This window comes from Impatiens glandulifera, unplaced genomic scaffold, assembly GCF_907164915.1.
Source record: "Impatiens glandulifera unplaced genomic scaffold, dImpGla2.1, whole genome shotgun sequence".
Taxonomy (NCBI): Eukaryota; Viridiplantae; Streptophyta; class Magnoliopsida; order Ericales; family Balsaminaceae; genus Impatiens; species Impatiens glandulifera.
The window spans coordinates 149,858-171,170 of record NW_025918982.1 but is presented as its reverse complement, the minus strand read 5'-3'; the positions used below and the strand labels follow the sequence as shown (position 1 = coordinate 171,170).

Sequence of the window (21,313 nt, the reverse complement as noted above, 5' to 3'; positions counted from 1 at the left end):
TAATATATATTTTTTTATCATTAATTTTAAATAAAAGATTATTATAAAATAAGTGATGTTTTATATTAAAATTAAAATTAAAATTATTTGATTAATCTTTGTCAAAGAGAGGGATCATCGTGTTCGTACACGTGTTATATATTGGATATCTAGGCCATGTGAGATAGCCCTCGAAATTACTAGAATTGTCTCTCCCGGCTTTTAAATGCACTAGCACGCAGCCGATCCAAGACCAAGTGAAGTGCAGAGTATTGAAGTAATATATATATTTGTACAAAGAAAGCTTTTCAAACAATTTTCAAGATAATCGGCACGTACAGAGATGGCCTTAATTCCGAGCATTTTTGGCGGTCGACGAAGCAACGTCTTCTTCGATCCCTTCTCTCAAGACATCTGGGATTCGACCTTCGAATCAGGATTAATCCCTTTCTCCTCCTCCAATTCCTCTCACCGCGAGACCTCGGCCTTCGCAGCCGCCAGAATCGACTGGAAGGAAACGCCGGAGGCTCACGTGTTTACGGCAGACTTACCTGGGCTGAAGAAGGACGAGGTCAAAGTGGAAGTCGAAGAAGATCGGGTTCTTCAGATCAGCGGGGAGAGGAACAAAGAACAGGAAGAGAAGACCGATAAGTGGCATCGGCTGGAGCGGAGCACCGGAAAGTTCCAGCGCCGGTTCAGGTTGCCCGAGAATGCCAAGATGGAGCAGATAAAGGCGACCATGGAGAACGGCGTCCTCAAGGTGACCGTGCCAAAGGAGCCCGAGAACAAGCCGGAGGTGAAGTCAATTGACATTTCCGGCTGAGAAGAGCTTCGCAGAAACAGCCTTAATAATAATCATAATAATTATCTTCGTGGGAGTCTTGAGTTATCAAAAGGATTTTCAGTCTGAGTTTGTGTTTGTATCCATCCGGTGATGGAAGTGAATGAAATCAAGTGTTTAACTTATTTGTTAAAAGACTGATGATATCAGTAAAATTAAATAATATTAACATCTTTTTGTTAATACATAAAAGAGAATTTACATTCATATATATATATATATATTATATCAAAATTAATAATAGATAATTATTAATCAATATTTTATTTTTCTAAATTTAATATAATGTAATTAAAGATATTCATTCAAATATTACAATAAACAAATAAAATATATATATATATATACAAGAATGTATATATATATATATATATATGTATAAAGTGTTGGTCAAATTACCATTGGAATTTTAATGATGAATGTATATAAAACTCAATCTATGCCGTCTAATAGTTTTTGATGCAGGTGTATCGAAAATAGGATTTATTAGACTTAGTCTTAATAACGTTCATTGGACTGATTTGGCATTAGATGCATTGAGTTAGACGTGCAGTCTAACAGAAGGAGTTAGACGTGCAGTCTAACATATCGAGTTAGACGTGTAGTCTAACAGACGGAGTTAGACGTGCAGTCTATAAGACGTAGTTAGACGTGCAGTCTAACTAATGAGAGTTAGACGTGCGGTCTAACTCCTTCAGATTAGTTTGAAGAGATGTATAGTTAGATGTGCGGTCTAACTAATGGAAGTTAGACGTGATGTCTAACTCCTTCAGATTAGTCTGAAAGGATGTGGTATTAGACGTGTTGTGTAATCCCATTAGATCAGGTGGTCTAATGGATCTTGTTATTAGACGGGGGCGTCTAATTTCATTAGACGAGGTCGTCTAAGTGAAATACGTCTAATGCTAGGCTTAAGTAGTTGCTTGAAGTTAACACCCGTCTACCCACAATCAATTAGTTGTACGCTACTCATGCTCCACTTTCCAGTGAAGATCAGTACGACAACCAGTTGCAACGAATTGATTAATGTCACGTAAGAAAATATTATTCCCACTACTTGTTTTTGCAGGAATATCCTTGAAGAAGTTTGAGTTGTCAAAAGAATTTTCAGTATGAGTTTGTGTTTGTATCCATCCGGTGATGGAAGTAGGCACGTACCAGAATTTTAACTTGTAGTGGGCTTGAAATTAATGTAATAAATAATATAAATATATATGTATGAAAAATATTATAATGTATAAATAAGTTGAATTTTATGAGATTTTATAACATAAAACTCATCTATAATAAAATTTATATCTTTAGCTAAATTTCGTTCAATATAGAGTGTCAAACATTCGGTAAGAAAATCATCTTTTATTTTATTGCGAAGTTTCATCTTCACCTTCTTCATTGCTGATCGCTCAGTAGTAACGGTAGAAACAGATAATATTAAAACATGATGAATCAATCTAATCAACATAATATAAACTTTTGATCTTCCACTCTCGGTCAATTGTTGACACAACTAAATAAGTGTAGAAATTTTTAAATTCTGCATCACATCAAATTTATAATGTATCAATTCATACTTTAAAGAAATAATGTCTTGTTCTGTGAAATCTTCGGAATAAAACTTTTTTGCAATTTTGCAAATAGATATACTAAGAGAAAAAAATTATACTAATGACTCATTAAACCGAGTATTTAACTTCATCAAGATGAAGTCAATTGACATTTCCGACTGAGAAGAGGTTGAAGAAACAGCCTTAATAATAATAATAATAATAATAATAATAATAATAATAATAATAATAAGTTCCTAAGCCATCATTATCTTTGTGTGAGTTTGAATTATCACAAGGATTTTCAGTATAAGTTTGTGTTTATATCCATCTGGTGATAGAAGTAAATGAAATCAAGTTTTCAACTTTTGGTTAGAAGTCTATCATTAAAATTAAATAAATATATATATATATATATATAAAAGAGTAAATGGATATTTGGGTCGGATCGTGGGTTGACCCGTTTATTAATTTAAAACGGTTAAAAAATGATTAAAAATAAAATTAAAAATGTTATATATATATATATATATATATATATATATATATATATATATATATATATATATATATATATATATATATATATATATATATATATATATATATATATATATTTCGAACTTACAACCTAACAAAAATAAAAAAGTATCATTCTTTAAATAATTAGGTTAATAACACTTTATATTTTAAATTAACACCAAATTAAATGAACGCGAGACATTTTAACAATATAAGTTTAACTTAATTAACTAATATATATATATATATATATATATATATATATATATATATATATATATATATATATATATATATATATATATATATATATATATATATATATATAAAATGATGCTTAATTTTTAAAGTGTCCGGATTGTGGGGTCGAGAGTTGTGGTTAATTTGGATATATATATATATGTGAGAGTAAATGGATACTTGGATCGGATTGTGGGTTGACCCGCACATAAACTTACAACGGTTAAAAATAAATTAAAAATATTATAAGTATGTTTCGAACTTTTAATCTAACAAAACAAGTACAACATTTTAATCAACTAGACTAATAACACTTTATATTTTAAATTCAACACCAAATTAGATGATCACGGGACATTTTAACAATATAAGTTGAACATTTTAACTAATTAATCTATATATATATATAACGATGCTTAATTGTTAAAGTGTCTGAATTGTCGGATCGAGAGTTGTGGTTAATTTGGATATATATGTGAGAGTAAATGAATATTTGGATCAGATTGTGGATTGACCCGCCCATAAACTTAAAACGGTTAAACATATAAATAAAAATGTTATATGTATGTTTTGAGCTTACAACATAACAAAACAAGTACAACCATTTAACCAAGTGTGATTATGATGTGCTTTGCCGAGGGATAATAGGTCAGTATCAATTGAAAGTGGTTAAAAAAATATAAATCAAATATTTGATTGACCAAAGTGTGAGATCACGATGTTAAATATTAAAAGTATGAATAAATAGTTGATTGACCAAAGTGAAAGTTTAAGGTCACGAGATGAGAAGTTCATTCGTAAAATATATGTGATTAAATAAGTGAGAAATTAAGTTGTTTTACCAAAATGAATAAAATGTGGAATAAGAGCGCTCTATTTTTTATTTTAATTTATTATTCGTGATTTATTAATTTTAAACATTAAATACATATTATTTTTTTATTTAATTTATATTTTTATTTGTTTAAATCGCACACGAGAATCTTCTTAGTTTCAATAAAAGAAAAAAAAATCTTTTCAATAATTTTAAGATAAGTAATTAATGTGTCAAATACTTAATAAAATACTAATAATATTATAATAGAAAACTATATACTAATAATATTATAATAGAAAACTATATTCAAAATAATTAATACAATTGAACTTTTTCATAATATTTCTTATTTTTATCTTTTTATGTGGAATTAGAGATATAATAATATAATAATACATTTTTTATATTTCATAAATTAAATCTTATAATTAATTTCTTCATTTTTTAAATATTATTTTAAAGTAAAAATATATAAATATCCACAACTCAAAGATAATATTTTAATTATTTTTTACTTCAATACCTACCTAGAGCTGGGTAATGGGTTAGATAAATACAAATCAAAACGATCCAACACGATATTTATACGTAACAACACGATATTTATACGTAAAAACACGATACGATATTATCTCACTCGGGTCTTGGGTTGATACGATACAAGCACGTGACGACACAATCACGACATTATTATGAATTTATACAATCATAACACGGTTACGAGTCGACACGGACACAACACAAGTATAAACACGACACGAATATACACACGAAACAACATAAACACAATTAATCACATGACCTAAACTACTTACATTTGCATTAACATTCTCAAACATATTCCATTTTTATTCAATTAATAAATTATTTAATTTCATAAATATAATATTTATAATTAAAATTAAATATACGAAAATATAATATTAAAATAAAATATTAATTTAAACAATATAAATTAAAATAAAAAACAAATAAATAAATTATATAAATAGAAATTTGAATCTATTAATAATTTTTTAATATTATTTTATTATACTTTTTAAATTTTAAATTAGTATTAATTTTAATTATTATTAATACCTTAAAAAATAAATATATGATAATAATTCTAACTTTAATAATATACATTTATAATTTATACCCACTTTTCCCATTTTCTTACTCAAACTACACATCTATACACTTACATTATCAAATTATCACGTCTCTCTAAATATATTTACATTTTCATTTAATTCTATAAATGTAATATATATATAATTAAAATTAAATATACTAAAATATTAAAATAAAATTTAAATATTAAATAAATAAATTATATTAATAGAAATTTGAGTCTTCATAATAATTATCTCACTAATTTTATTAATTTATATATTTATTTTTAAAATTTTAATTATTTTATCATTTTTAATTATTATTAATATATTAAATAAAAAATATAATAATAATTTAACTAACTTAATATATTAATTTTTTAAAAATAAATTAATAACTTTAAAATAATAAATTTAACTAATTTTATTTGAATAATTATTTTTATGTTTTAAAACACATTTTAAATATTTTACATTCAAATTATTATTTATGAAACTATATATTAAATTTATACACATTTTACATATTAAATACCTTTTTAAATAAATTAAATACATTTAACTTATTAAACTAACTTAAATTTTCTAAATTAATAATTATATTTTATAATTTTTACTAACAATATAATTTAATATAAATAAATAAATGATTAACATAAGTGTCAAGACACTATTGTATTGACACGATTACAAAATCTAGTCGGAATAACACGAAACACATATTTAAACACTGGTTAGTATAACACAAATAAACTCGTAAACACGAATAACACGACACGAAAGAGTCTGTGGATCATAATATTTTGAGTGGGTCAAGACACGATACGACACGTATAAGATTGAGACACGACACAGCACGACACGATTGAGAGTCTAACACGACTTATCCGAGTCGAATACGAACGTTTATGCACTATACATATTTGAAATTAATTAGATATATTAAAATTTTGATCTTGAAAGATTTAGAATTCAGTAAATGTTGAGATTTAAAATTCAATTTTATTTTCTTACTACTCGAATAAATATTGTAAAAACATTAATTAAGATTAACGTGAATCAAATGGTGGTTTTTTTAAACTCAAAATTACTAAAATCTAGCATTTTATTATTTCCTTTAATTCCTAAAAACAAAATACTAAATTTTAGTAATTGTTGGGTTAAAAAACTATCATTTGAATGTTCTTTGATTAATGTGAATCTTAATTAAATGTAATATATATATAATTAAAATTAAATATACTAAAATATAAAAATAAAATTTAAATATTAAATAAATAAATTATATTAATAGAAATTTGAGTCTTCATAATAATTCTCTCACTAATTTTATTGATTTAAATATTTATTTTTAAAATTTTAATTATTTTATCATTTTTAATTATTATTAATATATTAAATAAAAAATATGATAATAATTTAACTAACTTAATATATTAATTTTTTAAAAATAAATTAATAACTTTAAAATAATAAATTTAACTAATTTTATTTGAATAATTATTTGTATGTTTTAAAACACATTTTAAATATTTTACATTCAAATTATTATTTATGAAACTATATATTAAATTTATACACATTTTACATATTAAATACCTTTTTAAATAAATTAAATACATTTAACTTATTAAACTAACTTAAATTTTCTAAATTAATAATTATATTTTATAATTTTTACTAACAATATAATTTAATATAAATAAATAAATGATTAACATAAGTGTCAAGACACTATTGTATTGACACGATTACAAAATCTAGTCGGAATAACACGAAACACATATTTAAACACTAGTTAGTACAACACAAATAAACTCGTAAACACGAATAACACGACACGAAAGAGTCCGTGGATCATAATATTTTGAGTGGGTCAAGACACGATACGACACGTATAAGATTGAGACACGACACAGCACGACACGATTGAGAGTCTAACACGACTTATCCGAGTCGAATACAAACGTTTATGCACGATACATATTTGAAATTAATTAGTTATATTAAAATTTTAATCTTGAAAGATTTAGAATTCAGTAAATGTTGAGATTTAAAATTCAATTTTATTTTCTTACTACTCGAATAAATATTGTAAAAACATTAATTAAGATTAACGTTAATCAAATGGTGGTTTTTTTAAACTCAAAATTACTAAAATCTAGCATTTTATTATTTCCTTTAATTCCAAAAAACAAAATACTAAATTTTAGTAATTGTTGGGTTAAAAAACTATCATTTGAATGTTCTTTGATTAATGTGAATCTTAATTAATGTTTTACAATATTTATTTAAGTAGTAAGACAATAAAACCAAATTCTAAATCTTACATTTACTGAATTCTACATCTTTCAAAATTAAAAATTTAATATATCTAATTAATCTAGTATTTTATTAGTATTGGTTGTATATGTATTTTTTTTTTTTATAATTTGTATATAAACATTATTACTATTATTATTATTATTAAAAGATGAATAATTTTTAAAATGTTTTTAAAAACAAGGCTAAACTATATATTATCTAAGAAAATAATGATTTTTTAGCAAAAAAAAAAAATAGTAAAAATGAGTCATTTTATAATATTGTTAAAATAAATATCAAACTAAAATAATTATCAATAATTATCGTTTAATTTATCATTATCTTTATCTTTATCTTTAATACTGTTAGGAGTTGAAATGCGAAAAAAATAATAAGTTATTCAAAAATAAAAAAAATTGCACTTTTTTCTCAATACTTTTTATAGGTTTAGTGTGACGACCAAATATGAGATTTGCAGATAATAAGACAACTACGATATTATAACAGTATGGTACGAGTGGATACGACATTAAAATACAAAGTTTTCTATGCAGTAATGATTACCGACTCAACTTAGTTGTAGCATACGTTAATACCAATATTTAGACTTAATACGTATTCAAATTAACAATATATAACCCGAATTTTTTAACTCATTTCGACTAACCAATCATCTCATTTCATATGTATCCACCAATCCAATATTAAAATATGAAATTCTCTGTGAAGTAATGATTATCAATTCAACTTAGTCGTAGTGTACACTAATACCAATACTCGGCCTTAGTATGTATTCAAATTGGTAATATACAACCCGAATCATTTATTCTCACTTCGGTTAATCCATCAATCCCAATTGATCTCTCATATTATGATATTTGTTAGATATATTGTCTTAAATCACATAAAATATATATACATATGATGTTAAAAATAAATTAAATAAAATTAAATATACGAAGAACAAAATCACCGATTGAGATGTTGATTCGAGGTATGTATTAGACACATTTCCCTTAAAATAGTTCTATCGTCTCCCATTTGTGCTAGAACTTGATAGATAAAATTAGATCGGTTAAATAAAACTTAACAAAAACAAATTCCTTGTGCAGGAACAGGCAAATAATCGAACCGGTCAAAGCACCCAACCGGTCAAAGAACTCTACCGGTCAAAGCACTCAACCGGTTAAGAAACTCAACCGGTCAAGCAATCAAACCGACCAAAAACATGACCGAACAAGAAAGACAAGATCGGTCAAATCAGAAGGCTATAATCAATTAAACAGTCGGTCAATCAGAAGTCATGGAAAAACCGGAAGTCATCCGGTTAACATAAATAACCGACCAGCATAAAAAGACACTTCGGGTATCTGTTGAGAATGATACCGAAGGAACAAACTGAATATTGCCATATTCACACAAGTCTGAGGAAAGTCTACAGGCTGCAGAAGACCGTCCTACAAGATCTTTCCACTTCAGGATAAATCAGAAAGACAATCTTCCAGGTACAGACAATTGTCCAACCGACAGTTGCCATATTGAGTAAAAGACAAACCTAGCCGGTTTGACCTACACACTGGAAGACTAGACCGCCAGGTCTGAAGACTAGACCGCCAGGTCTGAATCACTGAACCTCTGCTCAACCAATCAAATTCAAGGAAATGAAATGTGACCGTTGGCACATTTCACCTATAAAAGAAGGAGCTGAAGAGGAATAAATGCGGGTTACAAGTTCTGAATTTTCTACAGCCTAAGTAAAAATATTGTGCTCTATCTCTAAAAAGCTTAAGCGCTTATTTGAAGTGTATTCTACAATTTCGGTTAAAATTGTACGGGTGTTATCGAGCAGGAAATAAGTCTCGATCGGATTGTGTTTGTATTCCTTAGTGAATATCCTTCTCGCGGTTTCGAGAGGAAGGGGTGACGTAGGAGTTTTATCTCCGAACATCCATAAAAACCTGTCTTGTTATTTATTTTCTGCCTGCTTTATTTTCTAACCGATCTGCACTAACCTACTAATACCGCCCCAACCAATCCAACATCACCTAAACCGAATTACTAAGCTTCAAAACCGACTCAGCAATCTTCAAACCTGTCCTATTCAAATCCGGTTCTGCCTATCTTGTGTGTGTGCTGCTTCAACCTGAAACAAACCACTTCCGCGCTTGAACTTTGTTCAAGGGTTTGTGACAGTTTGTGTAGTATTGAAACCCCGGTATTAATCTTTAACCGGATTAATCACCACCCTTTGAGTGAAAGACGCTAACCGGCCAACCCCGGTTCCCCAGCCTCGACCTAGATCCTAACAGAACTTATCGTAAATAGAGGTCTCACATGGTACAACGAATACAGTAGTGATTCTGCACTGAAATCACAACTCGTTGAACTTGATCAGTGTACATGAACTATCACCAGGTTTAACAGAAATATCGAGCAAATAACTCGAAGAACACTCACAAAACAAGTAGTGGGCTTTTGAAATTATAGAGTGAGAAAATATAAGATGATGGGATTGTTTGAGATTAGAGATGAGGGTTTTATATTGTTGAAAAGTTAAACTTTCATAAAAATAAAATCAACCATTAATCTTTGATCCAACGGCTGATCTTAATTGCCCTGCATTTTTTCTTCATTAGAAAATACACGTTCCATGATTTTCTAAATTGCTAGTAAATTGATAGCAATAATATCATGAAAGTTACAATGACAATTAATAAAATTAAATATATTTAATTTGATAATTGTTCTTCAAGCCATTAAATGTTAATTATATAATTAACAAGTTAATTATAATAATTTAATTATTTGGATCAAATTTCACTTTAATTCATGTTTGAATTTCGTGTGAATTTCGTTTGAATTTTATTTTATTTTAATTATCCTAATTCTCATTTTCATTCATTAATGGAATTTATGAATTAGTTTAAAATTCCAACAATCCCCCACATTAATGGAAATTGAAAGATTAACCCGATGAAAGGTTCAAAAATTGAATTCTACATTGGATAGGTATGTGTAACCTTTTGAACATTCTCTTATGAAAGTATATAACTTTACTAGCCGATTAGTAGGCTCGATGTCCTTGAGCTATTTTGTCATTTGTGTAAACGATTACAGACTTTCACATAGAATTTTCCCTGATACATGTCAAGCTCTCATGGTTGCGTCCGTTTTGGCCATGGAACACGCGTCTAGTTTTGTGAGAGGGTCTAAAATTGAGTTGTGCAATTCCTTCAAAGCGGTTCCACTTCTCCCTCACATAGGTGATCTATTTTCTCACAAAGAATCATTAAAAGTGATATGCTTATCCTTGTCAAAATATATATCATTTCGTTTTATGATTAATCCTCAACAATAATTTTCCAAGTTAGTCCAATTAGGTTGTTCCATGAACCTAGTTCTTGGGATCTCTAGTCTGCATAGGTTGGGTTTTCCTTCATACCAATTTATAGTAGGTTGATGTCTTAAAAGACTTTCAAACAAACTCTCTATTCAATAATTTTATTAGTGGATCCACAATGTTATCTTTTACTTACATAGTCAAATTTGATAACTCCATTAGAGAGTGTAGTTAATGACATTATGTCTAAGACGTGTATGTCTAGACTTTTCATTGACTCTAAATTTATCTAATTTCAAATTATTATAATAATTAGAAATTTCTGATAATCTTGGAATATCTTATAATAAGAAGCATAGTCAATCGTACATGCTTACCATTTAAACATTTTTTTATGAAAATGTTGTTTACTTGGCTAACAAGTAGACAAAATATCTTTGAACTATTATGTCTTCGTGTAAACGATTATATATTTTGCATAAAATTATTTTAGTTTTCGACATAAATCAAAATTATAGATTATAACGTTTAATCTATCAATCACAATTTCCTTAGAAGATTTCCATATGTAGATTGCACTTTCAAGTGTAAACATATTTACTTGTAGATGTAAAGTCTTTTATTTAATCATATCAATATATTATTTGATAATAATATGATATTTCGTGTAGTTCAATTCACATCCTTAATGGATTTAATCATTTTTATTGTAATTTTCAACGATAAAATATCGTACAAAAAACACATAATGAAACAATTTTCATTATCTTCATGATATATATAATTGTCATATCCACTTTCTAATAAAAATATGATCAAATTTTAATATCATTATTATAAAATTTATTAAAAGTCATATCAAAATTTTATAAACTTTTTTTTTCATTTATTTCATAAAATCCTTTTGAAGACATTGGTTCTTCAAATATTTATGAAAGTACGTCAAAATATGGCATGTTTCTTGATTTCAAAATCCTCAAATTTATAATATCAATTTGAGCACAACTTAGCAAATACAAATAAGACATTTTATTTTTATTTTATTTCTTTTTGTAAAGTTGAGTAACTTTATCTTTTGTAGAGAACATATTTCTCTAACAATAAATTATCTTTTATTTATCATAATATACACAATTATTTTTGTGTTATTATCAATAAAACATTTTCCCCACATTCGTGTTGGTACCCTTTTTTAAATCACACACATTTGTATGATTTAAATCAATGAGTTTCTAATTAAGAATTTGTCACACAATTCTTTTACAAATTTCTTTTGATATACTTATCATACAATGAATAATATAATTATATTATAAATATTTAATTGAATAAAATATAATTTCTAAACAAGAAATTAGAATGTTTATTCATATATAAATCATTCTTTACATAATCTCTACATAAAAAATTAAAATATTTATTTCAACACTAAATTTCTATAAAAGAAATTAGGATATTTAATCAAATAAATATTCATCATATCACATGATTTCTACAAAAGAAATCATAATGTTTCAAGCATTTTTGACCGAAGTCGCTTAAACATTTATTTTCGGTTGCACGACTGCATCACATAATATCGACACGTTTGCCACATTATTTCTCAAATCAAACAAGACTTTTTCTTAAAATTATTTGATTTCAAAAATATCAAATTATGTAAGTCTTTATTTAATATATTCATATATATTAAACAAATATTTTTATAAAATACATCAATAACTAATTATTGTAATTAATTAGAATATTAATTATTACAATTAATTAGACTATTGACAATTTATTTTTAATCAAATACAAAACTAACTAATTATTATAAATAATTATTCATGTCATTAATTCGTCCGTTTCTTAATTAATTATATGACTTTAACTTTCATAAAAGTTTTTGTATACCAAAAGAAAATTAGTTTTATGAAAAATTTTCAGAATTTTCTATTAAAACAAAATGCATTTACAATAAATCTTTATTCATATATGTATACAAATAGCTAGATAATCATACTAATTATGAATGAACACGAATCATCATATTATTAACTAATATGCATGATATATATACAAATAATCATTTAGCAACATAATCAAATGAAATATAACTATAAATATATTTCATATCTTAATTGAGCACTTACATTGGCATATTTGGAACAATAATCAACGTGAAACGACTATGTATGCTCAAAAATAAATCTGGGTAAATTGTTCTCACCGAGACAATTTTTGCAAATACAATTTCGACTAACATAGTCGTGTCTCTTTAAATGCATGATTATAATAAGTTTTAACACAAATAACTTATTTAATCTCAATAAATTAAAATGCCTCAAAATATTAATAACAACGTCATTTTGGCAAACTAAATTTCTATATAAGAAACCGTTAAGTGTGCCAATTCATTTCATAATTTCTACACAAGAAATTAGAATGATTCCAACATCCATGATTAAAATCATATAACATACATCATTCATCTCACAATTTTTTACACAAGAAATTGAAATGATTTCAGCATGACTAGAGTCAATTTAACAAGTCTGATTTTATTTTTTTATTTTTAAAAATTAAAAATCATTGACTATATAATTCATCTCATAATTTATACAAAAGAAATTGAAATAGTTTTAATATCAATGACTAAAGTCATTTTAATTAGTTTAATTTTTACCAAGAAATCATTGACTATCCCTTTATCTCAAAATATTTCTACACAAGAAATTAGAATGGTAATTTCTATCAACAAATCATTGACTATCCATTCATCTCATAATTTTTACATAAGAAATTGGAATGGTTCCACCATATATGACTAGTGTCATTTCATAACACATCAGATTTCTACGAAAGAAATCATTGGTTCCATTCATCTAAAAATTTCTATACAAGAAATTTGAATTGTTCCACCATAAATGACTAGTGTCATTTATAACACATCAGATTTCTAAGAAAGAAATCATTGGCTAAAATGGGATTCAAACTAGGGACCTTTCGCCTCCTCGCACCCTTGCATCTGAACTTCGAACAGTTGCACCAACGGGCCCTTTCATTGATATATTACTGGTTACGACCTTTTGTCTTCTTTTCAGAGAAACTTATTTTTCTTTTCTTTTTGACTTAAACTCTGTCAAACTAAATTGATAACTTAGTATCATAATCAAAAGATAAATATATAAGACAATATATATGTACATATATAAATAGACTATATTTCGTTAATAATCAACCTATCACATTCTTATTAATCATCGGGCTTAATTAATTTAAGAATGTAAATATATTATAATTAATTATTTTAAAACTAAAACTATATTATTCAATTATAATTAGTTTTAATTACTATTACTAAATTATAATTATTAATTTATTTCTGAAAATTAAAAGCTAACTTTTTAGTTATTTTTTTCACTTATTATTAATAATAATTTTAATAACCAACAAACATATAAGCAAAAATAAAATAAATTATTGTTTTCTAATTTATTTTTTAAAAAACATTTGTATAATGAATATACATCATTTTTCTTTAGAATATATATCTACATCAACATATATTAGCTTATAAAAGTAAGCTTTCATACAAATAATATTAATAATAATTAACATTATATGTATACAATAAAGACTTATCTTTATTTGTAGATTCTTCTATTCCTTTAGATGAACAACTTTATCTTGTTGAAATAAACCATCATCTGTTTTATAACATCATAACTCGTATTCCTGAAACATCACAGACAAAAATTTCGATGGCACAAACTACTAAATAACTTAGCACATGGAGACTGTTTTAAGATTGTTAGATATCTTGTCTTGAATAACAGAAAATATATATACATATGATGTTACAAATAAATTAAATAAAATTAAATACACGAAGAACGAAACCATTGAATGAAATATTGATTTGAGGCATGTGTTAGACACATTTCCCTTAAAACAGTTTCATCGTCTCCCGTTTATGCTGGAACTTATCGTAGATGGTTGTCTCCTAGGGTACAACGAATCCAGTAGTACAGATTCTGTACTGAAATCACTACTCGTTGAACTTGATCAGCGTACCTAAACTATCATTGGGTTTCAACAAAAATATCGAACAAAGAACTCGAAGAACACTCACAAACAAGAAGAGGACTTTTGGAATTCTAGAGTGAGAAAATATAAGATGATGAGTTGTTTGAGATTAGAGATAGAGGGTTTTATATTGTTGAAAAGTTAAACTTTCATTAAAATAAAATCAACCATTAATCTTTGATCAAACGCTAACCTTCATTTCCTTTTGCATTTTCTCTTCATTAGAAAATACACGTTACATGATTTTCTAAATTGTTAATAAATTGATAGCAATAATATCATGAAGGTTACAATGACAATTAACAAAATTAAATATATTTAATTTGATAATTGTTCTTTAAGCAATTAAATGTTAATTACATAATTAACAAATTAATTATAATAATTTAATTATTTGGATCAAATTTCACTTTAATTCACGTTTAAATTTCGTATTAATTTAGTTTGAATTTATTTGATTTTATTTACCCAAATTCTCATTTCCATTCATTAATGGAATTTATGAATTAGTTTAAAATTCCAACAATATTACACTCAATCAAATCAACAATCCCCAACATTACAAATTTATTTTTTACCCTCACTTTGGTCTACCAATCTCTAATCGACATCTAATCTCGTGACATTACTTTCATTTTGACTAATCAAACCATCTCATTCTATATTTATTCATCAATCACAATCGACCCCTCATCTCGAGACATTATTTTTACTTCGGTTAAACAACTCATCTCCTCATATGTTCTACAATATACAACCCAATTTTCTTATCCTCACTTCAACAAACCAAAACCATCTCATTCCATACTTATCCATCCAAGTCGATCTCTCATCTCATGACCTTACACTTTCACTTCGATCAAATCAACTATCTCAAATATTACCAATATCTTTTACCCTCACTTTGTCTCCACCAATCCCAATCGACCTTTAATCTCACGACTTTACTTTTATATTGACCAACATTTATTCACTAATCACAATCAACTTCTCATCTTGTGACCATACTTTCACTGTGGTCAAACAACTCACATCCTCACATATTTTAATGACTAATATCATTTCTTTCATAATGGATATCTCATATTGTTAATCTCATAACCTCAATTCGATCAAATCAAGCATCTACAACATTACCAATATTTTTTTTGGGTGGGGGGAAACAGTTTAGCACCATTTCATTAAATAGCCCAAAAATTGGGAGGGTCAAGAATCAAAACTAGACAAACCCTAGTTTTGATTATAAGATGACAAACAAACGACCCTAGAGTTTTTGAATGGTAGAAATCAATCAATAGTACAATCAAAGATTAAATTAAAGCTCTCAATCTTTGTTGTTATTTCCATATTCGCCTTGTAGGCCATGTTGCTTTCTTCTATGTCCCCTTCCTTGCTCATATTTAACGAAAAATTATTGAATTGTAGCAAATGATGATGTATGTCTGCTCCTATTATTTAGCCTACATCTATATGAATATGTATTGATCTGATAAAAGGAATTCTTTTTCAGAATTTCAGGGTTTTTATCCATGTTTTTCTCTACTTCAGTTTTGCGGATTTGAGGATCAACAACCATAGTTTCCTCCACACTCTCCTCCTCTATCATTACCAATCTTTTTTACCCTCACTTTGACTTACCAATCCATAATCGACCTCCCTCGAGACCTTACTTTCACTCCGAATAATGAACCTCTCATATTACTAATCTCATAACCTACTTCGAGCATTATTTGTATCCAACCATCTCATCATAATCAATTTTTTACCCTCACTTTGATCAAATCAACCATCTCCAACCTTACCAATCTCTTTTACCCTCACTTTAGCCCCCCAATCTACAATTGTTTTGTTATCTCGTGACATTATTTTCACTCTAACTAACCAATCATATTATTTATATTTATCTGTCAATATTAATCATCCTCTCATCTTGAGGTCTTACATTCACTTCGTTTAAACAACCCACTTTTGCTCACATATTTTACAATATATAACCCAATTTTTTATCCTCACTTCGACCAACCAACCATCTCATTCCACATTTATCCACCACAATTAGTCTTTTATCTCGTGACCTTACACTTTCACTTCGGTAAAATAATTCACTTCTCTTTGCATATTTTATAATATACAACCCAAATTTTTTATTCTCACTATGGCTAATCAACCATCTCATTTCACATATATTCATCTTAATCAATCTCATCTTGGGACATTACAATTTCATTTTGATCAAATCAATCATCTCCAACATCACTAAAATCTCTTTTACCCTCACTTTGGTCTCAACCAATCCCAATCAAACTCTCATCTCGTGTCCATACTTTTACATTTGTCAAATAACTAATCTCCTCATATATTTTAACCACTAATATTATTTCTTTCACAATGGACCTCTTATATCACTAATCTCATAACCTCACTTAGATGAAATCAACCATCTCTAATATTATCAATCTCTTTTACCCTCACTTTGACCTACAAATTCACAATCGACCTCTCATCTCGAGGTCTTACTTTTACTTCGGTCAAACACCCCATTTCTCATCACGTATTTAACAATATATAACCCGACTTCTGTATCTTCACTTTGGCTAACAAACCATCTCATTCCACATTTATCTACTCAAATCAACCTCTTATATCGTGAACTTACACTTTCACTTCAGTTAAACAACTCACTTCTTCTCACATATTTTACAATATATAAACCGACTTTCTTATCTTCACTTTACTAACCAACCATCTTAATCCACATTTATCTACCCCAATCGACCTCTCATATCGTGAATTTACACTTCCACTTCAGTCAAACTTTCACTTCTCCTCACACATTTATAATATATAAACTAACTTTCTGATCCTCATTTTTTTGAATTCACATTTATCCATCCCAATCGATCTCATCTCGTACACAAAAATATCTACATTGATTTTTTTTTATTTGTTAATTATTGTAATTTTGTAAAAATTATAAATTCAAGGACCGAAACAACTATCCCACTCGCCGTCTGTGGGAATCGAACCCACGACCACATGGTTAAAAGCCATGCGCTCTACCAGCTGAGCTAAGACGGCTTTTGTTCCTAAAGTCATATTTCATATTTAGCTTAAGTAAATAATATTTCATATAATTTTAATGCTTGATGTATTTTGTAGACAAAAATATGTACAATAATATTTTGACAAATTATTTTAATTTGTAATAATGTAAGGTGAAAAACTCAAAAAACTAGTCAACGACCACATTGTTAAAAGTCATGTGCTCAATGAATTGAGCTAAGACGGGTTATGTTAATAAAACTATATCTTATATTTAGTCTAAATTAAATAATATATATGTTTATCTAATTTTAATGGTTGATATATTTTGTAGACAAAAATCTTCACATTATCTCATATTTATCTTGATGTTAATAGCTTCATAACTACCTCTACTTGTCGTCTATGAGAATCGTTCTACCAGTTAAGACAACTTAGATAAATAAATAATATTTCAAATTTAGTTTAAGTAAAAGATATAAGTTTATAATGGTTGTTGATTTATTTTGTAAACAAAACTTTTCACATTAATTTTTGTAATTTTATAAGAATTGTCAACTGAAGAATTGGACTAACTCACTCACCGTCTTTTGTGAGAATTGAAGTCACGACGGTTAAAAGACATGTGATATACGGACTGGATTTAATAATTAACATTGAACCGAAATGATAAATTTGAATAAAAAAATTTAAATTTTTAAAAGGTTGGCCTTTTGAATTTTAGAGTCTCCACTCAATTTTAAAAATTAAGAAAATATGTTACGTGTACAAATGTGATATTTTACATGAACACTCGGGAAAAAACTTTTGTATTATGTCCTTTGTGTTTGTTGAAAACGATATTTATTTCATAAAATTTTGACTATTTAGGAAATTGGATTTTTTTATTTTTATTTATTCAATTATTTTTGAGTTTCTAGACATTTAATTAAATTTAAAATATTAAAATAAATGTTGATACACGTTTGATGTCTAAAACGGTTAAAAAGGGCACCTCAAAAATATCAGTTATAGGAATTAGATTTAAAAATCAAACAAGTCTTTAATAAAAAAAATATAATTTTTAAATATTCTAAAATTATTTTAAAGGTATTTATATTTTTCATATTTTTTTAAAATTAGTTTGAATCCTTTAAAATACCAAAAATATTTAAATCAAAATAATCAAAACACATATACCCGGGCGGGCGCGGGTAAACCACCAGTTCTCCAGGTACGGTTCAAGATCGGTATGGGTCGGCTTGGACGCGCTCTGGGTCGGAGTCAAGGTGGTTTCGCAATTGGTCAATACGGGACGAGACACACGAGCTGAATGAGTGAGGCATAGATTAGACTCAGGCGCATGGGAGTGGGGGTTTGGCCGAGTCAGCTTCGTCTTCAACTTCCAGCAAAACAAAAAATGCATTGATCACGGATCCAAAAACATGAGAAACTTTGTCTCCCCATTTAGAACATATTCATCACACTCTAAGGTCATCATTCAACCGACAAGGACATCATCATGACATCATAAAAAATGGAACATTTCAATCGAAAAAATGACTTTTTGAGTTTTAATTCAAAATATAAGTTTATTGAAAGCTTCAAAAAATCAAAACCGATCTTTTAAGCTCAACTAATTATACGTACGTTTTAGCCATTTTAAAACTCAAATTCATAGACTTGCTTTTAATGTTGAATTTGGGTAAAAATGCCTCAAATGTTTCGAGATAGATCTCAAATTGTATAATCACACAATTTTGAAGAACACGTGAAATATAAAATTTCAAACTTTGCTAATGACAAGAATTATAATGAGAATATGTTTACCGAAGTTACAGTTTAACAAATATGTTTATAATTTAAGAATATTAATAAAATATTTGACTAGAAAAATGATAAATAAATTCAAGATTATGTAAAATATATGTTTATCAGTGACATTCTTAACTTGTTAGTAGAGCAATATAGTTTCATTTGACAATCATATTATGTCTAATTTATAATTATTATTATTTTTAATTATTTTGCATTTAATTTGAATAGCCAATTAAAAAATTAGAAAATTAATATTATAAATGTATCTAAAATAAGATAAATTATTTATTTATTTATGTTCTATAAACTTTTGACATGTTTATATTATTCCATTAAAATAATATAGTTATATACATATATTCTTTTTTTATTTTATTATAATTATTTAATTATGTGATTTGTTTTTTTATATTATTATTTGATTACATAATATTGATTAATTTAATTTAATATTTATAAAATAATTAATTATTATTTTTAAATCGAAAATATATATATATATATATATATATATATATAATTATAAAATAAAATGATATTTTTTATTAAAATTATATTATTTGATTATTTTTTAACATGGTATATATAATATAAAATAGAGAGATCATCGTGTTCGTACACGTGTTGTATAATGATTAATTCTCTGGGCCATGTGAGATAGCCCTCGAAATTACTAGAATTGTCTCTTCCGGACTTTAAATGCACTAGCACGCAGCCGATCCAAGGCCAATTGCAGAGTATTGAAGTGATATATTTGTACAAAGAAAGCTTTCTAAGAATTTTCAAGATAATCGGCACAGCACAGAGATGGCCTTAATTCCGAGCATTTTTGGTGGTCGACGAAGCAACGTCTTCTTCGATCCCTTCTCTCAAGACATCTGGGATTCGACCTTCGAATCAGGATTAATCCCTTTCTCCTCCTCCAATTCCTCTCACCGCGAGACCTCGGCCTTCGCAGCCGCCAGAATCGACTGGAAGGAAACGCCGGAGGCTCACGTGTTTACGGCAGACTTACCTGGGCTGAAGAAGGACGAGGTCAAAGTGGAAGTCGAAGAAGATCGGGTTCTTCAGATCAGCGGGGAGAGGAACAAAGAACAGGAAGAGAAGACCGATAAGTGGCATCGGCTGGAGCGGAGCACCGGAAAGTTCCAGCGCCGGTTCAGGTTGCCGGAGAATGCCAAGATGGAGCAGATAAAGGCGACCATGGAGAACGGCGTCCTCAAGGTGACCGTGCCAAAGGAGCCCGAGAACAAGCCGGAGGTGAAGTCAATTGACATTTCCGGCTGAGAAGAGGTTCGAAGAAACAGCCTTAATAATAATAATAATTAGTTCCTAAGCCATCATTATCTTCGTGTGAGTCTTGAGTTGTCAAAAGGATTTTCAGTCCGAGTTTGTGTTTGTATCCATGATGGAAGTAGGACATACTCAGGATTTCAATGATTTTAAGTTGGGTGTTGAATTTAATGTAATAAATAATATAAATATATATGAGAAAAATATTATAATGTTTAAATAAATTGAGCTCTATGATATTTTATAACATAAAACTTATGTATAATAGAATCTGCATTTATATCTTTAGTTAAATTTTGTTCAATATAAAGTGTCAAACAGTCAGCAAAAAAATCATATTCCATTTTATTGCGAAGTTTTGTCTTCACCTTTTTCATTACTGAAAATGATCGCTCAGTAGTAACGGTAGAAACATGTAATATTAAA

The 21,313-nt window shown here is 27.5% G+C and overlaps 2 protein-coding genes and 1 non-coding gene across 3 annotated transcripts; 2 read left to right on the top strand and 1 right to left on the bottom strand.

Annotated features, from left to right (window-relative positions):
- Positions 1 to 322: 322 nt before the first annotated feature.
- On the top strand, positions 323 to 839 carry LOC124917273 (18.1 kDa class I heat shock protein-like). The gene has a single exon (XM_047457745.1). It carries the CDS (start codon positions 323 to 325, stop codon positions 800 to 802), a length of 480 nt encoding a protein of 159 aa, XP_047313701.1. The 3' UTR covers positions 803 to 839.
- Positions 840 to 17,760: 16,921 nt separating this feature from the next.
- Positions 17,761 to 17,833, bottom strand: TRNAK-UUU. The gene has a single exon. It is a non-coding gene; the product is annotated as a tRNA-Lys (tRNA).
- A 2,546-nt stretch (positions 17,834 to 20,379) lies between these two features.
- LOC124917278 (18.1 kDa class I heat shock protein-like) lies at positions 20,380 to 20,902 on the top strand. The gene has a single exon (XM_047457749.1). The coding sequence runs from the start codon at positions 20,402 to 20,404 to the stop codon at positions 20,879 to 20,881; it is 480 nt and encodes a 159-aa protein (XP_047313705.1). The 5' UTR covers positions 20,380 to 20,401; the 3' UTR covers positions 20,882 to 20,902.
- The last annotated feature ends 411 nt before the right edge of the window (positions 20,903 to 21,313 follow it).